The 14,851-nt window shown below is 32.2% G+C and overlaps 2 protein-coding genes across 8 annotated transcripts in view; one reads left to right on the top strand and one right to left on the bottom strand.

Annotated features, from left to right (window-relative positions):
• Nucleotides 1–365: 365 nt before the first annotated feature.
• On the bottom strand, nucleotides 366–2,561 carry LOC105672976 (metallophosphoesterase domain-containing protein 1). Its single transcript, XM_012368290.2, has 5 exons — nucleotides 2,370–2,561; nucleotides 1,875–2,019; nucleotides 1,459–1,735; nucleotides 838–1,064; nucleotides 366–774 (listed from the first exon to the last, which is right to left on the bottom strand). Exons 1-5 carry the CDS (start codon nucleotides 2,490–2,492, stop codon nucleotides 647–649), a joined length of 900 nt encoding a protein of 299 aa, XP_012223713.1. The 5' UTR covers nucleotides 2,493–2,561; the 3' UTR covers nucleotides 366–646.
• Nucleotides 2,562–4,424: 1,863 nt separating this feature from the next.
• The window catches only part of LOC136998567 (uncharacterized), a 31,867-nt gene continuing 21,440 nt past the window's right edge, over nucleotides 4,425–14,851 (top strand). The window contains exons 1-3 of one of the 7 annotated variants that reach the window (XR_010889148.1): nucleotides 4,425–11,406; nucleotides 11,982–13,080; nucleotides 13,159–14,774. The gene's annotated coding sequence lies outside the window, so the exon portion shown is untranslated. Of the gene's footprint in view, nucleotides 11,407–11,981; nucleotides 14,775–14,851 lie in introns of all 7 variants that reach the window. The other 6 variants (XR_010889149.1, XR_010889150.1, XR_010889147.1 and 3 more) reach the window with 6 other exon arrangements.

The raw sequence follows: 14,851 nt of genomic DNA, 5'->3' as shown, positions 1-14,851 counted from the left end.
AAATTGTGTTTCTATTCCGTAAAATAACTTCGGACCAATGTAGTCTCAAATGTGACAGTATATAATTGCAAATTTTTCCTAATGAGAAAGTGCCAATTGGGTTGTTACTCAATTGGGCATATAAATACATAAAATACAATAAATACATAAAAAGTAAAACATAAATTTTATTACTGAAAATTACTTCGAAGGAAACGTATATTCAAGATATCTAAATAAAAGTTTCCTTTCCACAACTGATTCCTTTACTAATTCGATCATTCTTTAACAAAAACTTAACAACTATTAAATAACTGTTAAAAATGATTAAAAATAAAAGATAAATATTAGAAGCTAATTTATAAAAAACATTGCATAACAATATATATAATTTATAAAGTTTTTATTTAAGAAAGATCACAAATTAGATTATCTCTTACATGTTATTATTAAGACCTTACAAATTGTATGAAAAAGAAAGGCAAATTAATACTTACAGTCTATGCTTTATACATGTCATGATTGAATTAAGGCAAGAAACTATATAAACTCCTACATAATTTATATGTCGATCTTTTATCAATTTTTTTCTGTTTGTAAGATCTGACATACTCCTGATGTAACATTATGCAGTATAGTATATATTAATTTCAATTTAGCTGGTGGTTTATGATTTTTGAACACCAGGTGGTAGTGTTATATCAAACACTATTGGTGGATTACTTGGCAAATAATTCAAATCACATGTCGATGCATTAATATATATGATTTTGCCGTCTGAAGATATGCCATATCCTGAAATAAAATAAAATTGAATATTTTCATATAAATCTAAATTTGGTTAAAATTTTATCATACCTTCATGTATGTGACCAAATACATGATATTTGGGTTTCACACGATTTTGCACCGTTGACAATAATTCGACACATCCAGCGCGTACATCAGTACAGCACAGATCTCCGTGACCTACAGGAGGAGTATGCGTTACGAGGATATCTGTATTTGATGGAATCATTTCCCATTTAGAGAGGCACGCTTCCCCACGCGGCACGTTAAATGCCCACTTACAAAACTCTGGTTGCCTAAAGTTTCAACAAAATATCCCTCAGAAATAAAAATCTCTTTTACCTGAAATTATTTTCTATAAATATCTTTTATAGTATGTTCACAATGCACACATAATCTTTTGATTACACTTGTAACGATTAAATTGATCTTATTCACAGCATATTAACACAGGAAATTCACAGTTGAAATGTTACAGTTGTTTACTTAATTCTAGAATATCTAGAGAAAGATATATATAAGAAATATATTTTTCAAAATATTTAAAAAATAATATAAAGTTATTCACTTTTATGTATGTAATAAGCTTAGCTTTTTTCATTCCAATTTATATAAATATTTTATTCAGTACATTATAAATCCTATATTTATTTACTACTAACTTATCGAGAAATACAGTAAAATATTTACCATGGAGTACCGTATATCTTGATTCCATGCAATATAATTTCAGAATCTTCCAAATATGTACAATTTGTCAAATAATCTTTAACATTAGTAGTTTTAATAGCTTCGGCAAGAGTATCTTTTGACATACCCAAGGTAGGTATATTGTCAAGTATACTGGTTCCTGTATGTTTCTGATGATCCCCACCAGTATGCACAGAAAAAGGGTGTGTGAATGTTGGATCAAAGCTAAGTTCATGATTTCCAGCTATAACTATTTTATGTTTATGTGGTAAATTGCCTGAAATTATATAATACATATAATTATATATTAACAAATTTGGAAACACTGACATTAGATAAAAAACAAATTTTTGTTCATATTTCTTTGATTTACTATCCGTTAATATAAAAGTATATATAGCATGCTGTTAATTTACCTATCCAATTATTGAATTCTATGACTTCTTGTAGACTACCACATTTCGTAAAATCTCCGGCGTGTATGAAAACGTCTCCAGCAGGTATGTCAAATTTTATGTATGGTGTGAGTGAATGCGTATCGCTCATACATACTATACGCAACTAAAAATTAAAATGTATTGTTAATTTATGTGTTGCTCAAAAAAATGTGTATGTTAATAATGATAAAATGATAAGAAGAGAAGAACTTGATTTTATTTACACTTTCAATATTTAAATTAACAAATTTGGAAACGTTGACATTCAATAAAAAACTGATTTTTGTTCTTATATTTCTTTGATTTACTACTCATTAATATAATAGTATATATAGTGTTGCATGCTATTAATAATTATATTATAATTAATGATACAACAAAAAACGTGTAGAATAAACAAAAGTAATTTTGAGGTTAACAAAAACACATATCTTTTTATAAAGAAATTAGGACAGTAAAAATTATTAAACGTACTTTATCGCTTGGTGCCTCGGTCGTCGGCAATTTAGCAGTTATGTTAACAACTTTCTGATGCTGAGATAACTCGCGCCAGGCTGCTGTAGGATCTGCTGTCAACGGATGAATCTCTATCTTCATGCTGAACGAGATAAATGCGATAGTCTGTCGCTATGTCGCTACTTTCAACTACAGTACATACATGAGATTTGCTCGAAGTTTTAGCAACACTTTATTGCGTTCTATATATTTATTATGTGAGTTATTATTAATTTTTTAATTTTATCTTTAATTTTTCACACGTGAAATACGTACAGATGTCAAACTGTCAGACAGGGTTTTGTTTTTTATAAATAAATATTACATCAACATATAATATACAATAATGAAATAATATTAAAAATTACTACTACTTTATTTAAATAAAATAATAACAAATATTATCATTTTTATTTTTATGAAAATAAAAATTACTTTATTAAAGTATAATGTATATATTAAAATTTTGCTTACTCTTTTTGCAAAGTTATAGTAGATAATATACATTAAAATAATGATTATAATAAATAAGTAAAACTGAAATAATTTTCAAGTTTTATTCTAATATTAGCTACAGTATAGTATAGTATTATAGTACAGTATAGTGTTATATAATATAATATAAAAGTATCGGCTCGCTGCAAATATCTTTATCAGTTTTGTCACCACAGTATTATTCGTAATTATTGAGCATTTTTCTTTGCTAAATCTCGCAAATGTTTCCGAATTAAAACATTCCATTCATCGGGTCTATTTTCTGTATACCACTCAATTATATGTTCCAAAATAATCTTTTGCTTTTCCGTGCATTTTTTGCATTGAGTCTGAAGAGATTCGGAAAAGACTTCTAAAATCAAAATAATAGACTTATTAGTTTTAATTTATAGTAATTAATTGAGACATTGAATTCATTGATAACGAAGTATATAATGCGGTGCATTCCAGTATAAAGTTTACTGATGTATATGTACCTCGAAAGAATTTCATATCTGCTGTCTTGCAGGGCGCAGTTTCCATGAAACATTTATAATATTGATTTCGTAGTTTATTATTTGCTAGAATGATATCGACATCGATATAGTCATACTGACTGGTGTATAATTCCTCTGCGAAAACGAACACTAGTGCAATACCAATAAACACAATACAGCTTAGCTGAACCATCCTTCCTATTTTTATGCTAACTCTTGCACCAAAAATCCAATTCTTGTACTGAACATTCGATCTGTTCATCTCTTTATATAGGTAAATCATAGGTATAAGTGGGGGGGGAGGTCAAGGGGAGGGGCACAGCCCCTCTCAGAAATTTCGAAATTAATTTAAATAGTAAGTAATTGGGCTTGTTCGTTTTAGCTACACTGGGGCTGCTCTGGGTCTGCTCTACACAGGATAATACAGGACAGATAAATAGTTTGTCCTGTATTATCTTGTTTAGAGCAGACCCAGAGCTGCCCCAGTGCAGCTAAAACGAACAAGCCCATTAAGAATAAAAAATAATAATTAATTTAAATAAAAATAATTTTGGCATGCAGCACAGAGTTATGACGTGAAAAAGTTAGAAATATTTTAATGTCTTTATTTGGTTTAGAATTATTATCATATCATTAAATAACCGTTCAATAAAAGATAATAGGAATTTAAAATTCACAGGTAGGAGGGAAAGATCATGGCCTTCCGCAAAAAAGTTTCCTGGTCCGTTCCTTTTACTAATGAGATAACGTACTAAGGTAAAAACTTGTTATGTTAAAATTATGTTTAGTAAGAGATCGTTTAACCTTGTGAGAGATGGCCAAAGTAAAAACTTGTTTTGATGATAGTCACATATGTGATTCTTTAAATAAAGGATGAAAAAAACTATATAAAAAAAATCAATTTACGGTTGTCTTTTTTTATCAATGCAGCTTAGCCGACCAGTAGTAATATGCCTGCGTTCCGAAATTCACTGCCAGTACTGAAAACCTGCAATATACGTAACGTAAACTATAAATTTTCAGTACTGGCAGTGAATTTCGGAACACAGCCTATCCCAGATAGCACAAGTAATCGTATTGAATTCCAAAAGAATTCGCATTTTCGACTTCTTAAAGACCTTAGTATTTCTGTTTAAAAAGAACTGAAATAGAATTTATTTTTGCATGATCAAAATGATAGAATTATAATGTACTCTTTAAGACTTCAAAAACGATTTTGATCTAGACTTCTTTAAGAATTATTTTTTTTTACTTGTAAAGAGTTCCGAAAGAGTTCCTTTGCGAAAGGTCCAAATAGACGAAAAATAAGTACTCATTAAGAATTTATTAACAGTATCATTTTTTAGAGGTCTGCGCATGAGCAGTGTGATATGTTTGTTGTTATCATGGCAACGAGTTTCACGGCAGCGCTGAGTGTCATTGTTGACATTAGAATTCCGCACTTTGAGCGATCGAGATCGAGCTGCGTGTATTCTGTTTCTATAATTTCAAGTGCCGTGAAAATCGCGTTTTTCTTCGTCTCTTTTGTTCTACTTTTTCTACCTCTGTATTTCTATTGCATTTTCTTTCTTTCTTTCCTTTCTTTTTGTTTCTCTGTGTGTCTCTTAATTCTCTCTCTTTCTGTCTCTTTCTTCTACTATCTCCATCAGTTAATCAAACACTGACGTGCTGTAACCTACTAAACGGTAAGGACATTGTCAAATTTTTTTTAACCCTATTCTTTAATTCAATCTTCTCGTCTGTTTTTTAATGCACATGCACGAAAGAGATGATATATTTTCCCAGAATTTTTCGGAATCCGTGATCCGTGTCTCGCTATAATTCTTTTGTAGAATGAGTCTAAAACTTTCCTTGTATTCCTTTATCGATATTCGCCGTCGCGACACACATATCACAGCTACGCCTATCGCACAATCTCTTATCGCATCTCGCACGTGTGCCTCATCTTTTGTGACGGCGATGGTCGCGATACTCTTTGTGAAAATGGCCCGCTCGGTACCGATATTTACTTTGTAGTACACGTGCGTCGAAAGTAGCCTATTACGCGCATGCTTTACGTGCGGAAAGTAGCCAATTTCACACGCAACATATTACCGCACGCTTCAAACTTATTACCGCACGCTTCCGGTTTATTACCGCACGCTTCCGCTTTATTACCGCACGCTTCACTTATTATTTCATTACAAAGCAACGCCATCTTGCAGCGCGATAGAAAATAAATAGCCATTACTTCTTCCCTGTCCCAAAGTCTAATCTCAATTGCGCCCAACACGCAGTGACACATGTAAGAAACTGGTAAGGTAAAAAGCGTCTTATCATTACACTTACCCCGCACTTATACTACAATAGGCTACTTTCGACGCACGTGTACTACAAAATAGCATATGTATCAAGTGCGGGATGGCAATTGCCAACTCGTGGGTAGGGAGGGAATGGTCGCACGAGCCGAAGGCGAGTGCGACCATTCTCCCCTCCCTACCCACTCGTGGGCAATTGCCAACTTCCCGCACTTGATACACAATATACTATTATCGATGATACAAGACACAGAAATTAGATTGAGGTTGCAAGAATGATATTTATCTCTCGATATCAATAATTCTCGGTGACACACGGTCTCGTCGATGAATTTATACGTATGATCTGTATTATATAACACTTAATTATATTTTGTTTACTAGAAATAATAATTTAAAGACATATTTTTAGATGTCTTTAAGATATAATAGATATCTTTTAGAAACGCCTTAAAGACATATTTTAAGAGAAATCATTTAGATATCTTTAATATGTCTATTAAAAATATATTAAAGATATCTTTTAAGAGATCTTTTAGATGTCTATAGATATCTTTTAGATATTCTATAAAGATATCTTCAACAAAACTTTTTTAGACATCTTTTAAATAACTTCTAGATATCTTTTAGAAATATCTTGAAGACATCTTGAATAAAATATCTTTTCGATGTCTACAAGATTTTGATGTTTACTGGGAAATACCTGTTTTATAATGTTAAATTCATGACTCACAAGATGCCAAGATGTTTTTTAAATATATATTCATAAGTAATGTATATTTATCTCAAATAGCACAGTGAATTTGTTAAGTATTCTTCAAGTTTTATTCTTTTCTATGTAATTCTTTTCATTGTAATTCTTTAGAAATTCATAAAAGAATACTATAAGAATGATTCAGGAACTCAAATAGCACATGTTCTTTTCAGAAACGTTTCACAAATGTTTCTTTAAAACGTTTCATAACGGTTCTTAAAAGCGTTTCTCATTGGTCAATCTGAATGGGTAAAATGTCAATCTGATAGCGTTTTCGAATAAACGGGGTTTGAACGATCTAGGGTTGATCAATCAATGGGCTTGTTCGTTTTAGCTACACTGGGGCTGCTCTGGGTCTGCTCTACACAGGATAATACAGGACAGATAAATAGTTTGTCCTGTATTATCTTGTTTAGAGCAGACCCAGAGCTGCCCCAGTGCAGCTAAAACGAACAAGCCCACTATTTTACTATAAATGCAAGTCTTTCATTGGTGGAGAGGTTGCAATGACGTCATTAACCAATCTTGGGTCGTTCAAATCCTGTATAATCGAAAACGCTATGAGGGTGCGGTCGAGTTAGGCCGGTTCTACAATAAGTTGCAAATACTCCGTCGCCAGTCGCGAATGCTCCGTCTTACTAAAAATAACTAAAAATAGCGCTTTCCAATTAGTAGTTGCCATCCTTCGCGACCGGTGACGGGGCATTTGCAACTTATTGTAGAACCAGCTTTTCTGCTACAAATGCTTTGAAGCGTTTCGACTGCGGTCAATTTAGCACTTTGAAACATTTCAATGATATAAATGACGTCACGTCATAAATATTCTCTACCATTTCGCTTCCAATGCTGCAGCCGGAGAGGTAGTACGACTGAAGCGTTTTTTGAATTTTCGTAAATTGCGGGAAATTGTGTCGACTGTCGACTAAACAACATACATGTGTAACGTGGTTCTACGTGCTCATCTAAAGATTCTGTGTATAATAAGAAACATTGAGCTACATTATTGTTAAAAATGCCAAATATTACGCTATTTGATGAAAGAAATCAAAGTATATGTTCAACATAATTTTCAATATTCTTAATACGGTTTTCATTTGTGATATTTTGAGAGGTTATTATTATGTCAATTTCCTCATCATCACAAAGATAAGAATATATATCTAAATAATTCTTTACAATACATATTGCAGCTATATCTTTATTTATTTTAAAAAAATTTTTAAATTTCGTTATGTTTTATATGTTAATTTATATTTTTTTTTAATTTTACACTTCAAACGCTTCAGACACTTTCAGACCGGTCAATTTTACCAACGTTGAGAACATCTGTAGCGCTACTTGACCATTCCATGAAAGCGTTGAAAACGAAAGCGTTCGAAGCACTCAGAAGCGGCAACTCGACCGCACTCTGAAAAACGTTAAGAAAAACGTTATTTTTCCGATAAAAAAATATTTAAGAAACGATTTAAAAAAATGTTTTTTTCTTTTATTCACGCGCAAAAAAAAGTATTTTTTTTCACGAAATTAATAAATATTTATATATATATATATATCAAGAGACACGGTAGTGTCTCGCGCCAAGTTCACGCGCAGCGCAAAACCGACCGTGTATCTTTACGCGAGACGGAAGGTTCAGATGAGCCGAGATTATCGGATCTCAATAACGGCTGGGCCGATTAAGTTGGTAATAGGCTCAATCGAAAGCGCATACCCAAATTACATAAGAAAAATATGCTTGTTTTTGCTCTGTGTGCTTTATAAATCAAGATATATGCATCCAAAGTCGAGAAATCTAAAAAATCATCATTTTTCTCGGATGTCACGCTAAAATGTAACGCATGTCTTATTGGTCAGCGTCGTCAGCACGCAACCAATCAGAACGCACACAACTCAAATTTCTAATATGGCGGCGCTCAGACCTGTCAGATCGCAGCTTTGATGATATTGGGCTTGTTCGTTTTAGCTGCACTGGGGCAGCTCTGGGTCTGCTCTAAACAAGATAATACAGGACAAACTATTTATCTGTCCTGTATTATCCTGTGTAGAGCAGAACCAGAGCAGCCCCAGTGTAGCTAAAACGAACAAGCCCATTAATTAACGTTGATATAATTAATATCGGTCGTAAAATGTATATATAACGTGTTGTGGAGACAAATAAAGATAGTGTATATCAAAATAATAGTATTATTTATGAAAAAAATTTTTTTTGATCTTAAAGTGCAGAAGTGTAGCAAGACATGTTGACAACACTCTCAGTATTCTGTGGTTAGTGGACAGACAGAACAGTATGAAATTGACTGGAAATGATAAATATTGTTAGAACTAATTTAGTATACATAGAAAAGAAATATTAAACTTGATATTTAACCCTTAATCCCGACGGTTCTTTTCGGCACCTTTAATCCCGACTCATGGGTCGCTTTGCGTCTTTGCGTTATTTGGATCAGTAAAAACGCTTTAAAAAATCTGAAAAAATTCATGGAGCTTCTTTCAACCTTCAACTTGAAGTCCCAATTATAATATTTCGATAAAAATTATTTTTTTATATAGTTTGTTATTAAGAAATGGAGGTACCTTACAGCACTTTGAAATTTCGCTTGGGTCGAAAACGACCCATGAGTCGGGATTAAAGGTTAATTTTATTTATTTTGGACAAATCATACACTAAAGTCTCGAATCATGTGCTTTTTTGACAGAAAGTATGATAAAATTAAAATTTATACAATTATACTAATTATCACTATGCCTTATGTGACAATTGTTTAGAGACTTTAGTGTATGATTTGTCTAAAATAAATAAAATTAAATAATTCAAAGTTTAATATTTCTGTTCTATGTATACTAAATTAGTTCCAACAATATTTATAATTTCCAGTCAATTTTATTACAATCAAAACAAAACAGTGTTTTACCTTTCAAAAAAATTGTATATATTAAATAAAAAAAACTGTCGTATATATATTATTAAAAAAAAAGAAATAATACCTATCAAAAAATTACCTTTTTTAAAAAAAGGTAAAAAAAAGGCGCCAAGTACACGTTCTTGTCACAACTAAAACAAAACAGTATTGTTTTACTTTTCAAAAAAATTGTATATATTAAACCTTTCAAAAAAACCTGTCATATATTTTAAAATTTTCAAAGAAAGCTATCCTATATACTTCTTACAAAAAAATATGATATCAGGAAATGGCACCAAGTGGGACTAAGGAACTATGAAAAAACTTGTATACTATTTCTATAAAACTCTTCTATAAAACTCTTGTACATAAAGCTGTCGTATATATAATTAATTATATTATATACTATATTTTATCTTATTTTACATATATTATACTATATATACTATATATATTATTAGATATACTATATATATTATAAAAAAATAAAAAAAATATTTAAAAAATAAAAATATTTATTAAAAAATGCAAAAAAACTTGGCGCTGCTACACCTCAAAGTAATGAAATTAACATGTAGTTTACTGTAGCAGCGCCAAATTTTTTTGCGTTTTTTAATAAATATTTTTATTTTTTAAATATTTTTTTTATTTTTTTATAATATATATAGTATATATAGTATAATATATGTAAAATAAGATAAAATATAGTATATAATATAGTTAATTATATATACGACAGCTTTATGTACAAGAGTTTTATAGAAGAGTTTTATAGAAATAGTATACAAGTTTTTTCATAGTTCCTTAGTCCCACTTGGTGCCATTTCCTGATATCATATTTTTTTGTAATATGAAATGTACACGTATTTGATATTGTGCACTGTATGTACATACGAAATACATTAATGGATATATATATATTATGTATCATAATGTATATTCAAATCATGTATATGAAATGTACATACATTCTACATACAGAATATTATTTTCACATAATGGAGAAAAAATGCATATACATAGAATGTCCGATGTTATGTGGGATAAAACGTCTCTTTCTCTCATACTTGTGCTGGCAAGGTCATGTGCTATCTGGGACTTATTTTTGGAAACGGTTTATTTCAGGTAACGATTAGGACTATACTGTTATCACAATTGCATTGTAAACATGTGAAAGAAAGTTAGATATTTTTTTTCGCATGTGTCTGAAAATTGATCATGAATTGGCAATAAAATATTAATTTAGGAAAAAAAGGTACTCTCAGGCCTTTTGTTTAAATATTTTTAAAAAATTTTCCATTGTAACCCTCTAAGCTTGACTGTGTCTTGATATTCACTACCAATATTAAAATTGTAGAAGTAAGTAACGTAAATTATAAATTTCAATACTGATAATGAATACTGATAAGAAGGCAGCTCTTTACGTGCTCAACAGCGCCAACATTACCCCCTACATGATTCATACCCAGATAGCACAAGTAATCGTATTGAATTCCAAAAGAATTCGCATTTTCGACTTCTTAAAGACCTCAGTATTTCTGTTTAAAAAGAACTGAAATAGAATTTATTTTTGCATAATCAAAATGATAGAATTATAATGTATTCTTTAAGACTTCAAAAACGATTTTGATCTAGACTTCTTTAAGAATTATTTTTTTTTACTTGTAAAGAGTTCCGAAAGAGTTCCTTTGCGAAAGGTCCAAATGGACGAAAAATAAGTACTCATTAAGAATTTATTAACAGTATCATTTTTTAGAGGTCTGCGCATGAGCAGTGTGATATGTTTGTGTTATCATGGCAACGAGTTTCACGGCAGCGCTGAGTGTCATTGTTGACATTAGAATTCCGCACTTTGAGCGATCGAGATCGAGCTGCGTGTATTCTGTTTCTATAATTTCAAGTGCCGTGAAAATCGCGTTTTTCTTCGTCTCTTTTGTTCTACTTTTTCTACCTCTGTATTTCTATTGCATTTTCTTTCTTTCTTTCCTTTCTTTTTGTTTCTCTGTGTGTCTCTTAATTCTCTCTCTTTCTGTCTCTTTCTTCTACTATCTCCATCAGTTAATCAAACACTGACGTGCTGTAACCTACTAAACGGTAAGGACATTGTCAAATTTTTTTTAACCCTATTCTTTAATTCAATCTTCTCGTCTGTTTTTTAATGCACATGCACGAAAGAGATGATATATTTTCCCAGAATTTTTCGGAATCCGTGATCCGTGTCTCGCTATAATTCTTTTGTAGAATGAGTCTAAAACTTTCCTTGTATTCCTTTATCGATATTCGCCGTCGCGACACACATATCACAGCTACGCCTATCGTACAATCTCTTATCGCATCTCGCACGTGTGCCTCATCTTTTGTGACGGCGATGGTCGCGATACTCTTTGTGAAAATGGCCCGCTTGGTACCGATATTTACTTTATCGATGATACAAGACACAGAAATTAGATTGAGGTTGCAAGAATGATATTTATCTCTCGATATCAATAATTCTCGGTGACACACGGTCTCGTCGATGAATTTATCGTGCTCGGTGTAAACACTTCGGCCCGAGAAAGGTCGTATGTATTTACATAAATTAGTGACCGATATCGAGTTACACTCGCTACTCATCACTTTTGCTTGCATCATAGAAAACAGCTCGGGATAATAATAAAATAATTTTATAGATTATAAGCAACATGCCAAAACGGAAACGCTACAATAACTTGTCGGAACGTCAAGTCTATCGTCGGCTCGCTGAACAATGGCAAGAAGATGTAATGCTTGTAGACAGTTCATCTGTCGATGACGAGTTTCTCAATAATGTACCTCGGCTTCCGATGGGCATTGAACACAAGCGAAATAAAGAGAACCTTAATCCTGCAACTGATGCAAATAACGCAGAATATGGCGTGGCTAAAAATGACCCTCAATTTATGATTAATAACTTTGCAGATGACTTTGCAGAAAATGTTATTAATGTTCAGAACATTGACAAGGCTGTTGAAAACATTGCACAAGATTTCGTGTCAGAAGATTGTGACAGTAATTCAGAGGAGGATCTCGAAAAGGACTGTCCTGCAATTATTTTGGAAACTTTTGATTTCGTAGAGGAATTAGCATCCTTTGCATTGGATACTGCAATGAAACATGTTCATTTAAATCGCCTTTTAAAACTTCTGAGAAAAGCGGGTCACAAGAACTTGCCTGAAGACTCTCGTACACTGTTGCAAACACTACGTACTTCTAATATGGAAATTACCGACTGCCCGCCTGGAACATACCTCCACTACGGATTGCAAAAAGCTCTAGAAGAACGCTTGCAAAATAATACATTTTTCATCTCTGGAACAGAAATTATGTTGGATTTAAATATTGATGGGCTACCCATTGCAAAATCTTCTGGAACAAGTTTGTGGCCTATTTTAGGAAAAATTATTAATGGCCCTTTTAATACCCCGTTCGTCATTGGAATATATCACGGGGATAAAAAACCATATTCAGTTCACGACTATCTAATACCTTTTATAAACGAATATAAAAGACTGAACAGTGAAGGATTTGTTGTGGATTCAAAACAATTTATTGTCACAATAAGATGCATAATTTGTGATAGTCCCGCACGATCCTATGTGAAATGTACGAAACAATTCAATGGATATTTCAGTTGCGGAATGTGTACTGAAGAGGGAGATTTTATGAATCGGATGGTCTTTCTTTCTGAATCAGCACCACTACGGACAAATGAAACCTTTAGGCGCAGAACGAATGAAAAGCATCATACAGGTACTTCACCATTTGAGGCATTACCTATAGATATGGTTATTCAATTTCCGCTGGACTATATGCATTTAGTATGCTTAGGAGTTATGAAAATTTTGTTGACGATATGGTTCGATCGTCGTCGAATTCTAACATTACGCGCGGAGGCTGTACAACAATTATCTGACGCATTAGTGATCTCAGGACAATGGATACCCAAAGATTTCAACAGGAAACCTCGAGGATTGCAAGAATTGCATCGCTGGAAAGCCACTGAATTCCGGACTTTCTTGTTATATCTAGGACCGATTTTGCTACAACCAATTTTTTCGAAAAAATATTTGGCTCATTTCAATGCTGTAAGTTACGCTATTCGGATATTATGCGACCCACACGATTGTTATGTCAACAATGCCTATGCTAAAGAATTGTTGGTTTATTTTGTGCAACAATTCAAAACCCTTTATGGAAACCCAGATAGCAAAAGCGTCTTTGGTACAAAAAGGAAAATGATTGCTTGACACAAGTTTCTCTTCAGTTGTCATCATATTGCTATTATCGAGACAATAATAATTTTGTTTAGGTCAAACTAAAGGCATTATGCAGACAACGATTGCCTGCGCAAACAAGCGGAAATGCTGTAGCACATTTATTGTCATAAAAATTATTACAATCTGTTGGAAATCGTTTTCGTAAAATATTTATTTCACATTTCCGTTGAGTGAATGGAAAAACGTTTAATAGACATAATAGATATTTAATAGACATTTTTTCGATTTGTATTTCTCACTAAGGAGTATTGCCATAAATAATGATTAATATTTTTATCTTTAAATTTAATAATAATTTAATAATAATTCAAATATAATAATAATTTGAAAAACTAATCACATTCGATACTATTTAGGCTGCATTCCAAAATTACTGCCAGTACTAAAAATCTATATTTCACGTTACGTATATTACAGATTTTCAATACCGGCAGTCAATTTCGGACACAGCCTTAGCCGCTCAGTGATTGTAATACTGGGAATATATGGATGAAACTTAGTGTCTCACGGAAACGCAAGACGTAATTTACATCTTCTCTCAATGCTGTTAAATGGGCCGAGTTGCCCTTCATGTACCGTAGTAAATGCATTATAAGCGCGCGGACCTTAATGGATATTTATTTAAACACATATATATATATATATATATATGGTATATATATATATATATATATATATATACATAATAAAAAAAAATATCTATACATATATACAGAGTGTCCCCGACATGATGAAACACCTTTCTTATACAGGTAGAGTGGGTTAAACCGAGTAGAAAAATCCTTTATAGTTTTGCGATTTGAGCAATAATAAGCAAGATATTAATTTTTACATTTGGACTAAAAAGAGCGCGTTATTGGCTGCGGGCGGCATGATGTGCGCGTTGCCGCCCGCAGCCCAGATCGTTGGCAGCATTGTTACTTCTGGTCTCGCGTGCGTGCACGTGCGTAATCCGTTTCTCGCTGTTCTTTATTATACAACATTTTAACAATTTCGGCACAATTGTGTCTTCTATGTGTATTTAATACGTGAAATGTTGAGGACTCTCATTTTGAGAGCAGATATCATTAGAAGAAAGAAGAATAACAAAGTCTGACTCGGCAGTACACTACTACGTCGCAAGACGCACAATAACCTCTAACTCTAAGAATAATCAGTGCGAATAATGTAAGTAAATCACATATTTTCCGTAGGATTGATTATTAAATAATATTTTATATGTTAATTGTGCATTTATTTTAAAT

Source organism: Linepithema humile, chromosome 1, assembly GCF_040581485.1.
Source record: "Linepithema humile isolate Giens D197 chromosome 1, Lhum_UNIL_v1.0, whole genome shotgun sequence".
In the NCBI taxonomy this organism is placed as follows: domain Eukaryota; kingdom Metazoa; phylum Arthropoda; class Insecta; order Hymenoptera; family Formicidae; genus Linepithema; species Linepithema humile.
This window is presented reverse-complemented; position numbering and strand designations above follow the sequence as displayed.

Excerpts from the sequence above, each read along its gene's own strand:
- LOC105672976 (XM_012368290.2), bottom strand. The coding sequence starts at position 2,492 with ATGAAGATAGAGATTCATCCGTTGACAGCAGATCCTACAGCAGCCTGG. Across the intron at positions 2,020-2,369 it reads CCGAGGCACCAAGCGATAAA|TTGCGTATAGTATGTATGAG; the intron begins GTACGTTTAATA and ends TTTAATTTTTAG. Across the intron at positions 1,065-1,458 it reads AAGATATACGGTACTCCATG|GCAACCAGAGTTTTGTAAGT; the intron begins GTAAATATTTTA and ends TTGAAACTTTAG.